This window comes from Protomyctophum parallelum, assembly GCF_964188405.1.
Source record: "Protomyctophum parallelum genome assembly, chromosome: 7".
NCBI lineage: Eukaryota > Metazoa > Chordata > Actinopteri > Myctophiformes > Myctophidae > Protomyctophum > Protomyctophum parallelum.
In genome coordinates, this window is record NC_139705.1 from 6,335,581 (window position 1) to 6,358,240 (window position 22,660).

At 42.6% G+C, this 22,660-nt stretch overlaps 2 protein-coding genes across 4 annotated transcripts in view; one reads left to right on the forward strand and one right to left on the reverse strand.

Annotated features, from left to right (window-relative positions):
- Positions 1-222: 222 nt before the first annotated feature.
- On the forward strand, positions 223-14,387 carry olfml3a (olfactomedin-like 3a). The gene is made up of 3 exons (XM_083769437.1): positions 223-484; positions 6,195-6,507; positions 12,562-14,387. Exons 1-3 carry the CDS (start codon positions 374-376, stop codon positions 13,344-13,346), a joined length of 1,209 nt encoding a protein of 402 aa, XP_083625563.1. The 5' UTR covers positions 223-373; the 3' UTR covers positions 13,347-14,387.
- Positions 14,388-17,857: 3,470 nt separating this feature from the next.
- syt6a (synaptotagmin VIa) overlaps positions 17,858-22,660 on the reverse strand; it is a gene marked incomplete at its 5' end in the record, with an annotated part of 70,284 nt that continues 65,481 nt past the window's right edge. For all 3 annotated transcript variants that reach the window (XM_083768752.1, XM_083768754.1, XM_083768753.1), the window contains 3 exons: positions 17,858-18,527; positions 18,725-18,875; positions 20,959-21,130. In XM_083768752.1, coding sequence (XP_083624878.1) covers positions 18,456-18,527; positions 18,725-18,875; positions 20,959-21,130 — 395 coding nt within the window. In that variant the 3' untranslated portion in view covers positions 17,858-18,455. The remainder of the gene's footprint in view (positions 18,528-18,724; positions 18,876-20,958; positions 21,131-22,660) is intronic.

The following is a 22,660-nucleotide window of genomic DNA, read 5'->3' on the forward strand; positions in this document are numbered from 1 at the left end:
ACGTCACACGCCCTCTCTGCCACACCACTAGGACCAATATAGTACTAAAAAGAGCACATTTATTCATTGAGGACAGAGAGCAGCGAGAGGCACTCAAAGGCTCCTCCCTGGGAGTTTGTGAAAACATTCCAGCAAAGTGAGCGCAGCCAAAAGAATTAGGAACAGGCCAGAAGTGGCCTCTCACTCCCTCTGTCCCACTCACCTCTTTGTGTATATACACACTACAGAGAGCAGCACTCTGCAGGCCACACCGTGCCGTACACAAACGCTCAAAGCTGGAGCAACAGCTGTATAAGGAGACCAAGTCATTGCGGAGAGGACTCAGAGCTGGACAGATAGAGCAGCTTTAGCTGTCCAATAACTTCTGTCTACCATGAGGCTGCTCATTGTCCTCCTCATGTCCTCGGTCTGGGCTCTCACCGAGGCACAGCATTACTACCAAGGACTAATGGATTACCTGGAGAACCGAATGCTGGCCATCGAGGTAAGACAGAGTTCCCCCAGCCTCAATTATTGTATAGAGCCCGACCGGTGCCAGATTTTTGGGACAGATGCCAATCCCGATTTTGGAGAGATCTAGGCCACCGATTAACAATGTTTTGACCGATATTTTGTCAAGAAGTACAATATTTTCTAAATCTATTTGCAAAAACTTGATTAGAGTGTCTCTTTGAGAAGATTTAAATTATAAGCAAACAAATACAAATGAACACAAATAATAGATGTAGTAGATGAAGTATTACTTCATACTACAACAAACAAGAAAAATAAAATAAACCAAATTAACTTTTATTTTATTTAACCACTACTACTACCACCTTATTCAAACATGTTCCAATTATTCCATATACAAGCTCAGAACGAACGCATGTCTTGTTTTAAAATATGGTCACAAATTTGCCTGCACACAAGCGGAAAAATTGCTGTGTATCGGCCAGGCCGATATATCGGTCGACCGTCGGGCTCTGAGAAATAATAGAGCCATTGTACTGAGATTAAGTGTAATGATGTTTGAACAATGACAAAGAACAGCCGAGAAAAGGAGAAAAAAAAAGATCTCTTCGGACTTAAATTTCAGTACATCCTGCCTGTCTTGACCAAAGCAATCCAATTTGGCCATCTCATCAAATTCACCAGGGCCTCTGGGAGAATAAGAGGGAGAACATCAGTCAGATGCATGCAGGCTGTTCGTCTGCATTCCCCTTCTCATATCACACTATTTCCACCAGGCATCCAGCATTACAGTTGTTACCAACATACCATGACGTTGAAACTCTGATCCTTCACAGCACTGACAATTAATGTCACACAAATCAAAAGGTTCTATGCATGGTCTGCATGAAAACCTATTAAAAAAAAGAGTGCCTTAGGGAGGGGACAAATGACCTGTTATTGTTTGTATTTTTATGCCAGTAAGTGGGAACATTATGAGACATGACATCCATTTCATGGAATGGAGAATGCATTAATTTGTTGACTGAGTATTTGGAAAGGTTGTATTTGCTTCTAAAGAAAGACATTTAAAAGAAAGAAAGACAGACATTTTGAGTTTTTACTCTACAAAATATATCTATTCATGTGTGTCTGTGAGATTGTCCAGGGCATTACTAGAGAAGAGCACTCGTGCTCTTAACTGCAATTTATATTTATGTTTTTCCCTGCACGGTGTTGTCTTGGCTTGATTTTTATGTGAAAAAAGAATTGAACGCACACATGTCAAGACCAATTCCTATGTGTGTATAGTTGTATACACAATGGCAAATAAAGGTATCTGAATCTGAATCTGCTACATATTCATAATGTACAAATACTTACTATTCAGAATAATTATTTTGCTTTGAAGCCTTCTTGATGTACCCGTACACTTGGGTGTACTCCAGAAATAAGAAATCTTGAAACAATTATTCAAATGAATGAATATTCTATTTACAGCTGTGGCCCTTCCTACTTACCAGTCTCTTACCATTCTCATTCCCACGACGCTGAATTGACTTCTGCATTGCTTCAGTATGAGAGCAGGACAAATCCATCAAAAGTTTCTCAGTCTTTAATGTTTTCAGACCTATACAGCAAGCAAAGAAAGGAGTGAATGAAAGTGAAACAGAGGAGAGGAAATCATTTATCACCGCGCTCTCTTCCTAAATAATTCACCTGTCAGTTTCACTCTGTCAGTCACTGCGCTGACAAACACATCGCTTCTGTTTTATCCCATTCTGACCCGAGATCAGATTCTAAAAATGTCTATTACATCCTGACAGTTTCATTATTAACCCATTCTGACCTGAGATCAGATTCTAAAATAGCAGACCTACAAGCTCGTATCGCGCCACTCGGTGGCGCGATATGAGCTTGTAGATCTGCTATTTTTCAATAGCTAAAGCATAACATGATGCCAACAGCAAAATGGGTGCCCGGTCAGAATGGGTTAAATTATGAGATGATGATGTCATGATGAAACTGTATATAACGGCATATTTCAAGAGACTGATTTTATGGGCCAGGGAAATAGAGCAGAATTCCATGCTATAAAGGCTTTCTTACCTTTATTTGTAGTTGTTACGTCCCCACCAAAGAGGTCCATGAGTTATTTTGTGCAAAAGCGCATTATTGGCTATTTCCCCTACCATAAGCCCTCAATGGATTGCATTGAATTGAATGGGGTTATGGGGTGTAATGCTAATTCGCTTATTTCCATCGCTCAAAAATAATTATTTTTTGTATATATCCTCTCTTCATAATGTAAATAGTATCCCGAGGGGCACACTTTACTACTTATTTCGAATAAGCGAATTAGCACAAAAACCCAACCCCCTTTGAGGGCTTATATTAGGGGAAATAGCCAATAATGCACTTTTGCACAAAATAACACCTGGACCTCTTTGTTGGGAACGTAACAACTACAAATAAAGGTAAGAAAGCCTTCTAGCATGGAATTCTCCTTTAACCTTTTTAATTTCAAGGACCCAAGTTTGATATGCATTAGCCGATGGACGGCCTTTTAAAATATTTATTTTAATCTCTGGGACCCCATACTGCAAAATAGTGCAAATGGACCCATAAGGCTTTCTCTCTCAGGCCCCTTTTCCACCACAAGTAAGACGCGCAAACGCGTGAAGCGAACGCAGCTTGTGTGTGTGTGTGTGTGTGTGTGTGTGTGTGTGTGTGTGTGTGTGTGTGTGTGTGTGTGTGTGTGTGTGTGTGTGTGTGTGTGTGTGTGTGTGTGTGTGTGCGTGCGTGCGTGCGTGCGTGCGTGCGTGCGTGCGTGCGTGCGTGCGTGCGTGCGTGCGTGCGTGCGTGCGTGCGTGCGTGCGTGCGTGCGTGCGTGCGTGCGTGCGTGCGTGCGTGCGTGCGTGCGTGCGTGCGTGCGTGCGTGCGTGCGTGCGTGCGTGCGTGCGTGCGTGCGTGCGTGCGTGCGTGCGTGCGTGCGTGCGTGCGTGCGTGCGTGCGTGCGTGCGTGCGTGCGTGCGTGCGCGCGTGTGCGTGTGCGTGCTACAGCTGCGCCCTGTGTGTGTGTGTGTGTGCTACAGCTGCGCCCTCTGGTGGCGGGCGGGTGGTGTAACAGTGGGACAGACACACACACAGACACACACACAGACACACACACACACACAGACATTCAGCCCTTGCTGTCATAGTAAGTGGCTCACTGCGTTCGCAAAAAGAACTTTGGTTCTAGAACTGGTTCTGTTCTAGATCCTTTGAACCTTTTTCACCGGACCAGCCGCAAACCGCATTGCGTTACTTTTCACCAGTTTAAAGCACCATTCTAATTAGTGGCGGGAGTCCACAGTTGCCCCATGCAGGTTCGATTTCAGGCCTGGCCAGCAATGTGTTGAATACCCGTCAAAGTGTACTTTTTTTCTTGCTTCATTTGCCACTGTTTTTTTGTTTTTATTCAAAAGTTTTTTTTTTTTTTTTACACCAAATAATAAGAATGATCAAACACAATTAACAGTTTCCGTGCCTTGAATGGATTACTCCAGGTTAATGTCGCTGCCGTATCGGACATACCCGCCTTTTGTTTTATGTGTTTAATCCGCCGTAATGTAATGAATCAAAAGAAAATCCGTCTTCGTCGCGGAGTATGAGACTGGATGCCTTCGCTGTGATGACAAAACCGGAAATCGTCACATGCTGTGGGCTGCTAGGGCTTCTGGGAAATTGAGGCCAATGGAAATGCATTGGATGCAACGCCTCATTGAAACCAATCTTGTGTGCGTCTTCCGGGTGCACCAAGATGGTGGATGCTACACACAGATCATAACAAACCACGGGAGCTTTTTTTGATGGATTTTCGCGGATTAAAAGCCCAAATAATTCAGCGTATGCTCTAAAGGTAATACAACAATCTCGGCAGTGAAGGGGGGTTGATTAAAATGCGGGTTAATCGTAAAAAACAGTCAAACTGTTAAAACATACGAATCAATGAAAACAAAAAACCGAAGAAAGAAACAAAAAACATACATAAAAAAGAAGAAAAAAAAAAAGAACAGAAAAACAGCTTGACATAACTACTATAGTACAGCATTTCCAAGTTGAGTTAGGCAGGAGAGGAACTGGAGACATGACTCACAGTACACTTCAGAATCAATTATATAAAAGCATTTTTGTTTTGTTTTGACACAACCACTTCATGACACTTTTACAGACCCAACAACCTCTACACATATATTGAAACACCCAAATACAATATCACAGAAGTCCATCTAAGTATGAAACTGTCCATTTTTTATTGTAACCTTGCGGTCATTTCTTCCATTATATAAACCTGCTTCAGTCTCTGCTTCCATTGGGTTATAGTAGGTGGCTTTATTTCCTTCCAATTTACTGTTATCATTTTCTTAGCAATCAGTAAAAGTATCCTTAATATGTAACTCCATGCACGCACCTCCTCTGGTATAATACCAAGCAGACATAACTCAGGACCAAAAGGAATATTCAACCCTAAACATTTTTCGATTTCCTTATTAACCTTTTTCCAAAACCTTGAAATTATTGGACAGTCCCAAAAAATGTGTGTATGGTCCCCGATTTCCCCACAATTTCTCCAACACAATTCTATGGATGGTGTTTTCACATATGAGGAGATGACCAGAGGAGTATTGAAATACCTAGTTTTGAGTTTCCAATCGAATTCCTTCCACATCTGGCTATTTATTCTCTTGTGGCAGCCTTCACACATATCCTCCCAGGTTTTGTCTTCAATAATTATATTTAGTTCCAATTCCCATTTATCCTTAATGTACCATGTGTTTTGAGAAACATCATCCAGTGCTTTATATAAATTGGAAACATGTTTTTTAGTCGGGGAATTTTTTTCTGCAATACCAATGAAGTACTCAATATCATTTGGAGTCTTACTAACCAGCTCTCTCTCTCTATGATCTGTGATATAATGTCTTATCTGGAAATACCTGAATAAATCACTTGAAGGGAGTTTGAATTGCGTCTGGAGTTGAGCAAAGGATTTAAAGATCGTTCCGTCAAATAACTGGTTTATGGTTTTAAGCCCCTTATCAACCCAACGACTGAATCCAGTATCGCTTATGGATGGCAAGAAATCAATATTACCCACTATTGGCATTGCCCTTGAAACTGACCCTGGTCCCCACAATGTTTTCTTAACTGCTTCCCACACCTTTAACGTATGCTTTATCCATTCATTTCCTATTTTAATTTTGTTTTTATCCATTGTTTTTTTTATCAAGGAAGGGTAATGTTGACAGAGACACCCCTTTAATTGTGCTCTGTTCTATTTGGTTCCAAACTGTCTCTTCATCATTACTTATCCATGCTACAATTGCAGTCAACTGAGCCTGCCACTGTTTTTATGTTCCAACCTGTAGAATAGTGTAGAACCTGGGAAGTGGGAACCAATTTGGTTTCCCAGGTCAGGGCTAAACAAAGAAGACGTTTTTTTTGTTTCTGGTTCCAAATCAACTTTTAGGGTTCTGAATCAATTTATCTTCAGTAGAAACACTATGAACTGGATGATAATTAGACTGGAAAAAAGAACGGAACCGGTTCAACCCTAGTGGAAAAGGGTCGGAATTACCTGACCTATAAGGGTTCATTTGGTTCCGATCAATCATTTAGCTCAAGGTCTCCCAGGGGTCCTCAGTGCCAATGTTGAGCAGCAGTGAAGTAAGCAAGAAACTGTCCTGTCTTGATATTGTGTGTGTTATTCTGTATAGGGTCGCATGGAGCTGTGGAATGACCAGTTTCATCGTTACCGTGCAGAGCTGCAGGAATTCAAGAAGCTGACTGTCGACATCATGGACGGGCTGGGCAAAGGGCACAGCTCCCTGCGCCTAGACCTGGAAGGTGCCACAGTCCGCGTCAATCGCGTGGAGAGTGAAATGGACTACCTGGAGACCCACACCTCCCCGAGGGCCTGCGCCAACCAGGCGGACAAGGTGCTGGAGCTGGGGGCCTGGAGTGAGGAAGAAAGTGTGGGGGATGAGGAGGATGAGGGCGAGTGGGGGGAGGTGCACTCCAGTGTCTCTGGTGAGCAGTGAAACCAATGAGTGAAACTAATCATTAATGCTTTGTCGTATAACCACGTCGCTTGCTGAAAATTGGAGGGATGCATAAATGTCCACGACTACGGGACGACTTGCCTTGCATCTCTCTCGTACACGTGGTCTACACGTACTGTATATACGTCAATGAAACAGACACGCAAAAGTGATGTTACCCCTAGACATAGAAAGGTAGACGCCTCCTTCGGTTCTGGGGCGTCTGTCTGTATCTTACAGGCTTCTGTGACGCACGTGGATGGCCACACGTGCGTCACAGAAGGAGACGTTTATTGGTAGGCCAATCAGAGGAAATGTCAACATTTGTTTTCTCCAATAAAGCTCCTTTGAATTGAATTGATCAGTCCCGGAATAGACACGCTGTGATTGGCCAGTGGCAGCGTGCCTTCCGCACTTGCGTGATGCATGATGCAGGTCACTCCAATGAACTGCAGCGGCCAATGAGGCATCTAGGTTTTTATATCTATTGTGTTATACTCTCCTCCGTAATCAAACTTAACCAGCCTTGTTAAAGGGTTAGTTCAGATTTTTTGAACTTAAGTTGTATGAAATACTTGCCATTAATATAGTGGTTGCAACTGTATTAATTGATTGCCCGAGTCCCGTGGTGGGAGTTGTGCTGTGGTTTTGGTCAATATTAAGTAGTTCCGGTCATTTTGTGGGGGGCACTGGGGCCACGCAGTAAAAGTAAATTAATCCACAAAACTAACGTAATTTGTATTGTTGACCCATTTCTAAAACATTAGCGCGACTTTCGTTCAACTTTGACCCCTCTATCACATGGAACTATTTTTTGGGCGTAGTGATATGGACACAAAAAACATATAGTTCCGTGTGATAGAGGGGTTAAAAAATAACGAAAGTTGCACTAATATTTGAGAAATAGGTCAACAATACAAATAGTTAGTTTTGTGGATTAATTTACCTTTACTGCGTGGCCCCCAGTGCCCCCCACAAAATGACCGGAACTACTTGATGTTTCACCAAAACCAGAGCAGAACTCTTACCACAGAACTCTGGCAATCAATTAATACAGTTGCAACCACTATATTAATGGCAAGTATTTCATACAGCTTAAGTTAAAAAAATCTGAAGTATCCCTTTAAGCCCAATCACAACAAGCTACGATCTATGTAAAGCGCCTTGGATAAAGGCGCTATATAAATGCATATATTTCTTGCACAGGTAGCTCTCCAAATTGAGTAGTGGTAGTGATAGAGAGCACGGGTTAAAATGACTGTCCCCAGAAATATGCCAACGTATGAAAAGGGTGGAATAATACTTTATAGCTATACGGGAAATAACACTTTAATTTTTGCTATTAGAAGCAGACAAACAGCAGATGTGCAAAAAAGATAAACAGTAAAGAAGCAGTTACTGTATAAAATAAATAATGAAATGAATACATTTTTAGAAATGTCCAAACATTATACTATACTATATGAGCAATGACATTGATCGATATGTGGTTACAGTTGCTACCATTAGCCTACTCAACTCTAAGCAAGGTCCAAGGCCAAGGCTAAACACTTCTAGATTAGCTATAGCTCTGGACCATAGCTCTAATGCCTTTGCTTTGCACATTAGATTTAGAGCTATGGACCAGAGCTAGATTAGCTACAGTAGTTTAGCATTAGCGTGCTACATTTCAATTAACTAAAATCTGCAGAGTGCAGACTGCTGCTTTTAAAATGTCCATAGCCTAGCTTACCTGTAAGCTTTTTGTCTCCAATCTTTTCTCTTTTTGCTCCCCCTGTTGACTTTGATCTTTGATCGACAGAAAATGTTCAAATTAGATCACGCAATTCACCCTCTCCCTAGCGTAGTGCTGAGGGAACATACTCTGACCCCTGCTCTCTTTCTCACACACACACACACGCGCACACGCACGCACACACGCACACCTGCAAGGAATTTCTTGACTGTAGTTGACAGTAGCTCATAATGTCTACTGTGGATTTTTATGAAACAAAAACTTTACAGATTGAAAGAGGATAATCCAAGCTTTTTATACAACTGCAATGTTGGTGAGTTTGATGTTGTTTAATACAGGACTTTTCTGTTAATTTGGATGAATGGGCTGTCAATGGGAAATTGATCCTAGTTAGCACCAGAAAAGGGCACCGATCTTTGGGGGTGGTCTTTTTGTGGAGTCCTTCCCTTGTGCCATTTCATGTCATTGGACAGTAAAATAAGCAATATGTTCTCATTAGTCTGAAACTAGAACTGACTGATGGCAGATTAAAAGATAATTCATTATGATTGTGGAATTTATCATTACTTGTCAAATGTTCATCTTGAAGGGACAATGGCACTTATTGGCCCCCCACACAAGCCCTTATTGGTCCCCCACACAAGCCCTTTATTGGCCCCCACAAAAGCCCTTATTGCCCCCCCACAAGCCCTTATTTTCCCCCAACACAAGCCCTTATTGGTCCCCCACATAAGCCCTTTATTGGCCCCCCGCATAAGCCCTTATTTGCCCCCACACATAAGCCCTTATTTTCCCCCAACACAAGCCCTTATTGGCCCCCCACATAAGCCCTTATTGGCCCCCACACAAGCCCTTATTGGCCCCCACACAAGCCCTTATTGGCCCCCACACAAGCCCTTATTGGCCCCCCACACAAGCCCTTATAGAGCACCGAAGTCTGACGTCACTTTCAGTAGAGGGCGTCAGTCCCCAGGTTCATGTATTTGTTTAGTTGCATTGAAATCGCCATAGGAGGATTTTTAGATTGCTTCATATAAGAACTGTGTTTGAAAAATGAACATGTCATCCCGGCCGCTTCACTCATATGGATATGAAGAATCAACTGACTGAGAGAAAACGCTATTGTTACTGCTGCTGAATTAGTTAGATTTTCGCTAGAAGCAGACTGTATCATATATGAGTGACTGACTGTTGCAAACGATACAGAGACACCTCCCTGACAATAACGCCGATCGGACAGCTTGTTTATTTTTGGACCACAACGCTTATAGTAGACGATATTAAGATCACCCCATGTTATTCTCCATAGAGAAACTACTTCCGCGAACCAGGGGAATCGTCGGGATGAGCGAGTTACGTCAGGACTTCGGTGCTCTATTGGCCCCCACACAAGCCCTTATTGGCCCCCCACACGAGACCTTATTGGCCCCCCACATAAGCCCTTATTGGCCCCCACACAAGCCCTTATTGGCCCCCCCGCACAAGCCCTTTTTGGCCCACACATAAGCTCTTATTTCCCCCCAACACAAGCCCTTATTTTCCCCCCACAAGCCCTTATTTGCCCCCCCCAAATAAGCCCTTGTTTTCCCCCCCACACAAGCCCTTATTGGTCCCCCACATAAGCTCGTATTGCCCCCCCCCCCCACATGTCCTTATGTGGCCAAAAAAACAAAAATAACTATTTTTTTGCCCTTTCCCTCAAAAAAAAAAAAAAACTTTGCTCAAGCCACCCTAGCCCCCCCCCCCTCTGCACGTGCCTGAGGGACATTTTATGATGGTTCACATGACGCTCGTACTTCACGAGCGTCATAGCTTAACTTCCGCCTGTTTTACGCGATCGATACATTTACAGTGAAAATGTGTACATAAACATTCTGATTTAAAATATAAAGTACTCACCATGTGGGTCATGGGTGTTAGAAATTTGCTGATACAGCGATTAGCATTGCATTCTGTGTTGTTTAATAAAAGGCAAGAGGGGGGGGGGGGGATTGGTTGTCAAATCCCCTAACGGATATGGCCTACTAGCGTGTAGCTGTGTACTAATTAAATCAAATGGCTTACACTACTAAAACGGTAAAACCCCAGTGCCATCAACTTCTGTAGACTAGGGGCTCCATTTTCGGCACCGCTAAACGCCTTATCCCTAAACTTCTTTGCCTTTTTTTTACTATTTTGCTAAACATTTTTGAATAGTTAAAATGGCCAGTCTACAAGCACACAACATGTCAATGTAGATTGGCTTGTTGAACTATTCAAAAATGTTTTTCAAAATAGTAAAAAAAAGGCAAAGTTTATGGATAAGGGGTTTAGTGGTGACGAAAATGGAGCCCTAGATCCCATAACCCTTTTAGTTTACCAATCATATTGCACAAACAGCAGTTATTGCAGTTTAGTCCTACACGTGACTCTCAATCATGCCCCACCCATCAGAAGTGGACTTGTGCCCTGTGAGGCACCTGGAGTGACGAGGGCCGCATGATATATAGGTCGACAGGGGTCTCTCCTGTCAGGCGAGCGAGTGGACGTGCTGAGCAGAGTGAAATTAGCTTCTGCCAACTCAGCGGCAGTTCAGTTGCATACCGATGGGCAGAGCATCGTAAATCATCATGTCCTCATCGACATGCAACGAGACGGGGCGACCCGTGTTGCTCCAAAACATCTGATATGGTCAAATCCATCGCAACTCATTGTTATGATAAGTACTGGACCCTCGTCTGGTTCTGGTGTGTGACGACCTTATTGACCCTTCCATGGTTCGGACAGACGGACATACGAAGACTTGGTCACATTAATTCATTCACCCAGTTTATTACACATACAGAATCATATATAGCTTGGATACTTCATGTCCTAATGACGTCACTGACTAGACATCACAATCACTGCCTGCAGCACGCGGCATTCAGCGTGCCCTAACACAACTCTAAAGTATGTTACAGTTCAGGCAGTGCACCATACATATAAGTACATTGCATATTCACGTACAAGTACCAAGTATCAGTACACAGCATGTTGTATATTACAACACTCATCACCCGTTTAATGCAGCGGGTATGACACTGCAGTTTAGTCACATAGCCTACGCCTTTGCAATACGACTTTGGATGAGGAAATTGAGGATACCATATTTCTTTCCATTTGATTGATGGTCTGCTGGACAACACAAGTTGACTGTTGCTGTAACTTATACATTCACACTTTTATATAAATGGTAAATGGGGCATTTATATAGCGCCTTTATCCAAGGCGGGTTCGAACTGGCAACCTTGCGGGTGCCATCCAGCCACTCTACCCCTGAGCCACCGCCACCCACGTAGGCTCTATAATTGTATGGAGTGCAGAACAGCTGTTAAGGACTGGTCATATCATACTGGTATCATAGTTTGTATTTCTGTCAAAGACTGACTGAGCACGCTCTACTTTATTATATGGATTTTGACAGATATGAGGGGGCGTTGTCATGTAAATTCACAGGCAGATTTTTGCTCCCAGTCCACCCCTGCAGAGTGCTGGCAGAGTCACAGAACATGTTCTATATTTAGTGTTTCACTGAGACCTGCCATCCTCTCGCAGTGTCGTGCGTGAAAAATGGGACCAATCACAGTGTTTTTACAAGTTGTTTTGTGGAGACGTAAGCTATTTTCCGAGTCAATTGCCCATGTTTTCCAGGAGACTCAGGTTTGATTTACTGTATATTAGAAGCTGCTCGGCTCTCCTGTTTGTGCAGTTTGAGCACACAATGGTCTTTAGGTTTACAGCCTTGTGGTGCCCAGGCCAGGCAGGCTGTTACAAAGAAGTTTGAACCAGGAAAGGGTGGTCTGCGGAGCACATATCTCTGCCAGGCTGGGTTGCCTAGCCAGGGCTGCTTAAGGCTTTTGAAAAAGCATCATCGCCAACTGCTAATAATTCATTAGGCATATACTCTTTTGCATACAGTAGTAATTTTTGCAAACTATCTCCATTGATACAGAGAAAAACGCTTTACCACTAGTTTATAATGGAGGGATGCATAAATGTCCACTACGGGACGACTTGCCTGCATCTCTCTCGTACACACATAGTCCTACATATACCTCAATGAAACAGACACGCAAAAGTGATAGATATATATATATATACACACACACACACACACACACACTGGCCCCTAGCTGGCCCCTTATACCATGTTGTAATGTGGCCCACGGGTTCAGCTATTTGAGTAGCCTATCCCTGACAGTTTTCTTGCATGTTTATATCCTGTCTGTTTATAAACGTGCGGAGGCGGTGACATCATGTGTGTTGTTATATTGTCTTCTCTTTCAGACTGCGAGGACATCGTCTCCAGCATCAGATCAGTGAAGGTCCTGAAGCGAGTGGGCAGCCCCAAGGGACTGTGGACCAGAGACCCCAGGTCCTCCAAGGTGTACGTCTTCAACGGCACGGCGGCGGACACTCTGTACCAGTTCAGCTCCGTGCGGGACTTCTCCAGCTCTCCGGGGGTCAACCACAGCAGACAGGTCAGGCTCCCGTCGGCGTGGAGCGGCCCCGGCAGTGCCGTTTACAACAGCTACCTGTACTACATACAGCGGGAGGCCGACGCCGAGATCCAGGTGGTCAAGTATGACCTTCGGAGCGGCACGGTGACAGACAGCGCCATTCTCCCCGTGGACGGCGGCGCTCCCGTCTACAGCCTCAACCCGGAGACCACCGCGGACCTGGCGGCCGACGGGGAGGGCCTCTGGCTCCTGTACGCCGTCGGCGAGGACGAGCCCAACATCCACCTCGCCAAGATGGACCCCGCCACTCTCGACATAGAGGAGATGTGGGACACCCGTTGCCCGCGGGAGAAGGCGGAGGCGTCCTTCGTCGCCTGCGGCACCGTGTACGTGGTGTACAACACCCGCCTGGCCAGCCGCTCGCGCGTCGAGTGCGTGTTCGACGTCAACGGCGTGGCGATCAGCGAGGAGGCTCCGCTCCTCTACTTCCCCCGGAGGTACGGAGCCCACGCGAGCCTGAGGTACAACCCTGATGAGAAACAGCTCTATGGCTGGGACGACGGCTACCAGATCCTATACAGACTAACCATGAAAAGGAAACTCCTCGTTTGACCTATATGGAGAGTGATGTATGTTCGACGGTCGAGAACAATTCCTTCTAATGATTAATTTATACTAATTTGTACTTTGGAGTCGCGTGGTGCCGAAAATTGCAGACACACAAAGCTTGTGGGCTTGCAGAAGATCAGATTGACTATTTTCGGCACACAGCTTTAGTCGTACGGAGAAGTATAAATGGGTCACTTTTCACAGCAGACGTTTTGATGACGGATAAACGCAGCTGGGGTTAACGATGTTAATTGTCGGTCTCTTTCTTTGAGGTGTTTCTGTGTGCCAGCATGAAGTGACGGTATGCAGGAGCTGTCCATGCTGCTGGAACACAGGAACACATACGCAATGAATGTCATTACAGGTACCTACTAGCGTCAGCTAGTTTACCTGTCAAAATGTCTGCTATTAAATTCATACAGTATACTCTTTTACACTCATTTCATTATCTATAAATAATGAATGCTTACGCCAAGTATGACAAGATTTGAGTGTAAAAGTGTAAAATCCAGTGTAAATCTAACTTATTTACCCCATAAGCGTTTTTACACTTTGAGAGTTAGCAGCATACAATAATTTCCTGTTGATCAAAATGCTATACATCTAACAATAAATGCACATAATCTCTGTAGGTAGGACTGCATGTCCGTCTGTTAATTACGTATCTCGAGATAGTTATACCATATACAGTATCTGCATAAAAGGTACAAAGACAGACACAGACAGACACAACAGCTACTCTGATTACACGTGTGTTGTAGAACGGATGGGGCATGCATGCATTCCCAACTTGCCACAGATCCGACTGCTATGCACATACTATGGGCAAGACAGCTTTTTCTGTCAATGGCCCAACTTCATGGAATGAACTCCAAAACTCCTTAAAACTGAGCTCGCCCTGCCATCCTTCGGTCAGTTCAAAGGAACGCTCCAGAATATTTTTCACCGTGATTGCTCCTGCTTCAATTGATTTATTGTACTGATGGTTGCTCTGTATAAAGTTCCTTTGTAATTTACCCTGATTTATAATGTTGTTTGATGTATTGTTTTGTGACTGTATTTTATGTATTGTAAACCTCGGCTACGTTGAAAATGAGGGCTTGCCCTCGACTGTATTCCGAGTATAAATAAAGGTGAGAAAGAAAGATGTGCATACAGTTATACTGTACAGTATGGGACAGACTGGCTTCAAACCCGGCACACCCATTGGTATGGACTCCAGGGAGTGTGGTGCACACTACCGAGTTCGAGTTGTCCAGATGTGTAGTCCAGAACCACCGATCCAATCGATATGTCCATGTATCATGGGCAAATATGTACAGTATATCCAGTTGTTCAGAACGCTGATCCAACTAATAGACCCATAAATGGCCATGTCAATATACAGGGTATGGGCATATATACTAATGGCATCAGGGATCTCCATATATTTGCATAAAAGGGACACAGGTCGACAGATAGAGCTCTCATTAAAAGGACCACTTCACCACTTTTCAACCGAACTTCATATAATAGGTCCTCACTAATAATCATGATAAAATACCACCAATTTTTTACTACTCAGTCTGTGTCTCATAGGAGGGCTGTGGGCAGTTCAGAATCCCGTCCACCAGTGACATCATCGATGGGGAATCCAAGCTAATAGAAACTGCAGGCTTTCTAGCCCTGAAAAGTTGCAATGCGAAAATGGAAGCCATCGTTCTCACGATAATAAAAATCTAAACATTTTGGTAAACAAATCTTGTTTACCAAAAGAGACACAGACTGAGTAGAAAAAAAATGGTGCAATTTCATCATGTTTATTAGTGGGGACCTATTATATGAAGATAGGTTGAAAAGTGGTGAAGTGGTCCTTTAACTAGTTAAGCTGCATTACTATACTGTCTGATCAATTGATTTGCCCATTTAAATCTCCAAATCTCATTGATCACTGATCATTTTCATCATTACAAAAAGACTGGCAATGTGAAAGAAAATGTATCTGATTTTAGTTTATTACATTATTGTCCGTCATTTAATGTGTTTTACAATGATCCACGATCTTAAAGGAACTCATGAAAGACCTTGTCTAACTATCAACATTTTATTCCTCAAACATTTATATTACAAATACAATTCTTTACAAATACAAAATTGGAAAGTCAGTGATACCCATGACAGTTGGAAGGGATACAAGATCAAATATCAAGGAACAACACAATATTAGCCAAAGCTAGGAGGTCTTAAAACAGTCTATAAACTGAGGCAACTGATGTAACAGGTATGATCTATAATGGATAACACACCACAATGTCAGGGGTAAAATAAAAAAACATATGGCCATCATAAATCACATTTTAGAAGAGCAACTAGTTTCAAATATTTCACTCAAATTAGACAATAGAAATATCCTGAAAGGGAGTTTCAGGACTAAACCCAAGTGTGAATGAGAAAGTCCCCGCAAAATCCCATCTGTGGAGATGGGCATTAATGGTACGAGTCAAACAAGAACCACATTGTGTGACCACATTCTATAGCTATAACAAGTGGCAGTTACTGTAGATAAACATCACGCCTAAACCTATGCTTGTCTGTATCAACAGCTGGCCTCTTGGTCTTGTCGTCTCTTGACTCTCAGACACGCTGAGGTAAGCAGCTCGCTCTGGGTACACTTAAGGAAGCTGGAAATAGCTAAAACAGAGCCTGCTGGGTCTGCTTACCGCATCTGCTTACTTCATGCTCTGCCATATTCATCTTTTTCCAAGACTGTGATTTATGGTAACTTTCTTTGTCTGAAGTTTAGTTCAGAGTTCAGTGCTACAGTATTGGTATTCCAGAATACACTCTGGTGGATACTACAGTATTTCATGTCTTTGAATGAACCATTGTTAACTTTAGGGCCAAAAACAGATGTAGTATCAGATTAGGGTTGTACGGTCGGTCCCATGGACTGTTGTTCATATCACTCACGTTGGATGCTATTCAAAAAATCTCCTCATATTCAAAAATAATTATTTCTACCCCTCCACTCCATTATAATCAATCAATGATTTTGGTTTTTGTTTAGTTTTTCTCAGTTTTCTTGCCAAGTATCACATTAGCATTATGCCTGCAAATTCCATACTGCAAAAAATGCTAGTTGTGCTTACAAAATGAAACAAATAAAATGTACAATACAGCCCCTAAAGATAGACTTTGAAAAGCTGGTATGAAATGAAGAAACTTTTGTGTAATCACATGTGACATTTGGCACCTTTGTTGCGCACCTTTGTATTTGAAACACATGGCGCCATTAAGGGTTTACAATTATTTGAAAGCGTAACACTTTGCAGTCTTTCTTACCCACAACAGACCAGATAAATGTAATGTACATCAATATAAATATAAGTGGTAGAGACAGCCCACACAAACAAGCCAGAAAACATGTATTAAATTAACCTAATGTGAATGATAAGTCTTTCTGATACACAATAAAATCCTCATTGTTAATTTAACAATGGATACATTAACATAGATGGTTTTATTGTCAAATATATAGATCCTGCAGTATTTCTTCAGAACCAAGACCAAGAACAATGAATTCTATTTTCTCCCCAGTTATTGTTGCAAAAATGGTGAATGCTATTGCCAGTGTGGTGTGTAGACCCTTATTGGTAGGCCTACATTTTAAACTAACACAGGATTTTACAGTATAGTTTTCAGATTCACCTCATCACCACTCCAGAATTCACATAAACTTTATTTTATTTATCTGCTTTCTGCAGTCATCACCAGCATCAAATAAATAAATGAAACCAATATAAATGCCTTTCTTTTCAACTATGCATAATAGTAAAATACACACACCTGCACATAAAATTACACACATCCACCTAACCTTGTACAAAAATAATAATAATTAGCAGAGACAAACAAGTGCGTGCTAATTATTTTTGTTTTGACTGACATTAAACAAGTGCAAATGCCCTTCATAACAAACATCAAACATAGAAGGATGTACTGTGTTAGGGTTGATGTAGTAGGAGGACCCTACAAAGGATTTATAAAGCCCTTGCCAATATGCTTTGTTTTATGGCAATACAGTTACAATGACTGTGTTTTCATTGTAATTTAAAATCAATTAAAATCCATTTAATGTGGTGTGCAGATCTTTCAGGTTCAACTTCCAGGTATTTCTTGACCCTGCACTCATCCTGCACTTTGGGGAAAATTGGGAATAGTTCCATAATAGAAGTCACAACTAGTACAAATGAAATCAGCTACAAATGAAGTCAGTTAAGGTGCAGCCAGCTTTGCTCAGGAATTATGACAGGAATGACCTTTTTGTCTCCCTCCTGTTTGTCCACCATTTACACGCCACACGAAACACTCGGTACTTCTTGTCTCAGCTGTCTGTAACGACGCATCGAAGCTGCTGTGAGTATATGTGGGGCTCAGTCCCAGGCAGCCTCTGCTCTTCATTAAGCCAACGATCAAGTAATTTTGTTCTTTCACCGTGGCGGTGCGATATACAGTAATTCAGCTGGGGATTTGAAAGTCATTTGCTGCGTTCTATTACCCTTACAAAGCAATAAAGCTTGATGGAATAGTTTTACACTTGATGACAGTACGACAAACAACTATCTTAAAATGTTTATGTGAGAGAAAAGCTGAAGGGTTTAAAACGACAACCAAATTCCTCAACCTATCATCCGCATTCTGGGCTGTGTCCTTGACTCCCCTCTTTGAACACATACTCTGCGCTCAGAGAGCAATTTCCAAACTGAAGCCTTATTGAAGAGTCTGTGTAACACAAAGCTGCGGATTCAGCCCGCCCACCCCCTTTAAAAGCACTGGGACCGTGTCCCATTTGCCTCAATCTGGAAAAGTTAAGCTCGATGTCAAGTGTCTGCAGTGACGGTATGTCTGTCTGGTCTGCTCAAAGGCCAATCTCTCTCCAGGTCAGCTGGGGAAGCTTGTAGCTAAACATTTAACCCAAGAATCAGATCACTCCAGAACAGTAAACAGCAGGAAGAGGGGAGAGAGAAATGGGGATTGCGTTTCCCCCCCTCTCATACAGACAGACAGGAAGAGAATTGGCGAGTGGGAGGAGATAGAAGCCTTCCTGGGTCGCAGGGTCACAGGTGGTTCTGCTCAGGGGCTAGCAGGGGGTCTGGGGGAAGGGCAGGAGCCTTGGCTGTCAAAGCTGGCTGTCCTCGCTTTCCACTGGAGCACACACACACACACACAAACACAAAGGCAGAGCTTTTTTTTGGTAGAACACATAGAAGATTGACCACATACTAGTGTTCTGTACTGTCAAACACACAACAACAAAGATGTGACATCATTTATTTATTTTGTTTGTTCTCCCCCCCCCCCCCCCCCCCCCGCCCCCCCCAAAAAAGTATACCACAACTCACCTCTTTTTCAGATTTCTTTGACTCCAGCAGGTGGTGCCAGTGGGCAATTGGCTTCCGTGGATACGCCAGCATTTCGTTCCAGTGGTCCCTGCCGAGTCCCTCAGCGCTGCAGCCGACGCGGATCACACCGATGATCTCATTGTGACCTACCCTGCAGGGACAAATACACATGACATCCACCGAGTGTTGCTTATAATTGCAGGTTGTTTTCAAGGCAAATAGATGTGTATTTTTCTTTTTTGCACTGTGCTCCAGGACCCAGGAGGCACAATGATGCTGCAGCTCGAGCTGAGCTTGAGCTATCAGACAACAGAAGTGACTCATCTCACTGTTTACAATGGAGCCATCAAAGCCAATTGAAAAAAGAAAAGAAAGAAACTTGTAGTATCCCCTTGAGAGTGTGCGCTCTATAATAATGTCTGAAGTGTACTGTGTAAATGAAAGTAACACAGGCCTTTCTCTCTAAATTGGCCAGGGCCAAGGGCAGTGTTTGTTGTTGCACATAACCTAACCCCTGGATCATCAACACAGTATGGTTTCATCCTACTGTCTGAAACATAGAGACACAGAGAGTAAACAAAATGAGGTGGGCTGGCAAGGCTGCACAGCGTTAATATATCCATTGGTAAACTTTGAGAGTGTATACAAAGGTAACCAAATGGACCCGTCCATGCGCATGTGTATCCATTGTTAACTCTGAGAGTGTGCACATGTAACCAAATAGACCCGTGCCCGGTGTAAATATATTCATTGCATTGGTAACTCTATCAGAGTTAAATCAATACAAAAGGATTTTTACAGTGTAATCCTCAGCGCATCCTTCCTTCCTCTCTTACAGTACATGACACACCATGACTTCTGACCTTTAATGATTGTGAATATGATCCCACTGTGTCACTTGGACTGCCGTATCCTGCCTGCTGCTACTGCTTTATTATTATCTCCACATACTCCACCGAAGAGGCAGCAGGTTACACTTTCTGTGTGTGAACTATTGTCTCTTAGTTAAAGACAAATAGGCCTACTTTGTTTTGTTGCTCCGACTGATGGTTCGATTTTTTTAAATATCTTTTGTCAGTCGCTAAGATACAGGGCTATCATAATGCCGTTTGTCTGTCAGCTTCAGCTATATTGTACTTAGACAGACCATTTCCCTGCGTCTTAATGTGTTGCCCAAAGTCATTAAAACGTTGGCGACATACTCGAATAACTAAGTTAATGTTGGCTAAACATCATTTTGCAGTTAATGAGTGGTGGTCATGGACGTTTGAATTTCGTGCGGAAAAAACAATCCTTTATCCAGCGGCTATTTTCAGCTAGACTTTTCACATCACATCCATGCTTTAAATGTGTTCAAATGCAGTAATATCGTTTTGTCAAAATAAACTGTACAAACATATAGTGTGTTGGTGGATTAATGATCCTTTAAAGGAACACTTTACCAACAGAACTTTCAACCTCAACCTCATACAGTAAGTGGTCCGACTCCTCACTAATACTAATGTCCTTCTCCTCACTCTGCGTCTCATTGGTGGGCCATGGACAGTTCAGAAACCTGCCTATACCGATGACATCATCCATTAGCTTGGGGATTCCAAGCTAATGGGAACTACTGCCTTTCTCTTCCTGGAAAGGTAGCATGATGAAACTGAAGCCATTGTTTGTGCATCAATTTAAAAACAAATTGAAATCTTGTTTGCAATGACCACTGATGACGATAAAAATAAATGATTAAAACGAGTTGCTGCAACTCAAGGGACTTATCCCCTAGTGAAATATCAAAATAAAATGTAATCGGTAGGCACATTTTGGAAACTATCTACAGACCAACCATCTTTGAGACACAGAGGGCTGTATTTTGCGTGTCTTAAGTGCCAGGTCTTATTCCCTAACTTGAGTAAACTAAAGACCTGGAGGCGTGATCATTGCTCTTTTGCCACTCAGAATAGCCAAATGGCATTGATCACGCCTCCAGGTCTTTAGTTTACTCAAGTTAGGGAATAAGACCTGGTACTTAAGACACGCAAAATACAGCCCAGAGTGTGTAGAAAACTGGTACAGTCCCATATAGCAAGCATTTGTTAGGACCCATACCTGTCCTGTACTGTATAGATTATGTGGAGAAATGATAGATAGAAAGATAAATGAATGGTTTATGTGGATGATAGAGGTTATAGGCTCAAATAAATGAGAAGCTACAGTAGCTACTGTAGGTATATGAATGCTTTACATACAAGTCGTAGTCCATGACAGAGATGTGTAGGCTGACGTGGTCCATGCTGTCTGGAGGGATGTCAAAAATGATGGCTTCATTGTACGTTGGATTCAGAGTGTTCTTTTTTATGGTCGTCTTCTTCTTTTTCAAACGCCTCCCGTCACAAATGAGCGACACTTTGACATAGGGATCTGTTTTTGTTTAGAGGAAACCAAGAAAAGGAAAAAAACCTGGCTGATGATCTCTTTCAAATAATATACTATACAGTACACGCACGCACGCGCGCCGCACACACACACACACACACACACACACACACACACACACACACACACACACACACACACACACACACACGCGCGCTGCTAAGTCACACCCGTTTGGAGTGAGGGGCGCTCTTATATCATCGTACATCATCATACATCATCTCATTCCAGCCAATCACAATTTGCGTCCTCACCTTTCGTCATCAATGTTTGTGTTACGCAATGTTTGTGTTTACACGAACATTCAAAATGGCCCATTCATTGTCAATGGCATGTTTGTGTAGGACAAAGTTTGTGCACACACACACACACACACACACACCAAAAGCTGGACATAGGAGGGGCTAGCGCCACTCAACAACAAAGTATGATGCAGTGGGCAAAGGGCATCCTCACCCACCAATAGACAAAAAGCGGTGTGGCATTTCATTAACTTAATGGCAAGATGGCAAGATGTGAATATGGTGAATTGGGACATATTCTACTGAAGCAATGAAGCAAACCCTAGATGGCCTGGCATCGGTCTTGTGCAGGAATGTTGGCGAGTCAACACCTCCAAATGGGATGTGAGGCCTGCATTAATAGTGAACTTAAAATGGGATCATTGACATAACTTCCTGGTGGATGCAGATTTCAATCTTACTCCATCAGGGGCAGCCTCGCATCATCCATTATGGTAGCATTTAGTGAGCCGCCCTGCATCCAATAAACAACAAACGAGAGTGCTTGCCTTGCAACCCAATCTGCTGGACGGCACAATTTGATAGCCATGGTTTATTATGACACAGATTGACCTATAATGGTAAGACGTCTAAAACAACCAAACTGAAGGAGATCAAAGTTGTATCCGAGAGTGAAAGTGCTGCATTCATTCTGAATTACACTTGGATTCCTTGAGTTAAAGGACAACTTCAGTTTTTTTCAACCAAGGTTCATGTTTTAGGTTGTTATTAGAGAAAGTAAAAGATGAGTGTTCATTTTCTTTCATTTGCTGCTTTCTTTCGTTTTAGGGATTTTAGCTGTTTTTGACAGGGGGCGGGGGCATTCGAGCATGGGGCTAAATATGTATTATTTTACAACATTTTATGGTGATTTATCTTTGTATTAATTACTATAGTCCTAATAAACCCCAGGAAATTACATCTGGCCACAGAAGATCACAGGATCTACTGAATGTGAAGGTAGCCTACTGGGGGAAGGCTTAGGCTCAATATGTCAGTTTGTCACATTCAATAGATCCTGTGATCTTTTGTGGTCAGATGTAATTTCTTGGGGTTTATTAGGACTATAGTAAATAATAAAAAAATAAATCGCCATAATATTTTGTAAAAAAAATACATATTTACATTATTTAGCCCCATGCTCGAATGCCCCCGCCCCCCTGTCAAAAACAGCTAAAATCCCAAAAACAAAAGAAAGCAGCAAATGAAAGAAAATGACCTTTTAGTTTCTCTA

What these genes read in the sequence shown, in the direction of transcription:
- olfml3a (XM_083769437.1), top strand. Translation starts at nt 374, where the DNA reads ATGAGGCTGCTCATTGTCCTCCTCATGTCCTCGGTCTGGGCTCTCACC. An exon ending in ACCGAATGCTGGCCATCGAG is followed by an intron (nt 485 to 6,194) that starts GTAAGACAGAGT and finishes TATTCTGTATAG; the next exon opens with GGTCGCATGGAGCTGTGGAA. An exon ending in GGTGCACTCCAGTGTCTCTG is followed by an intron (nt 6,508 to 12,561) that starts GTGAGCAGTGAA and finishes CTTCTCTTTCAG; the next exon opens with ACTGCGAGGACATCGTCTCC.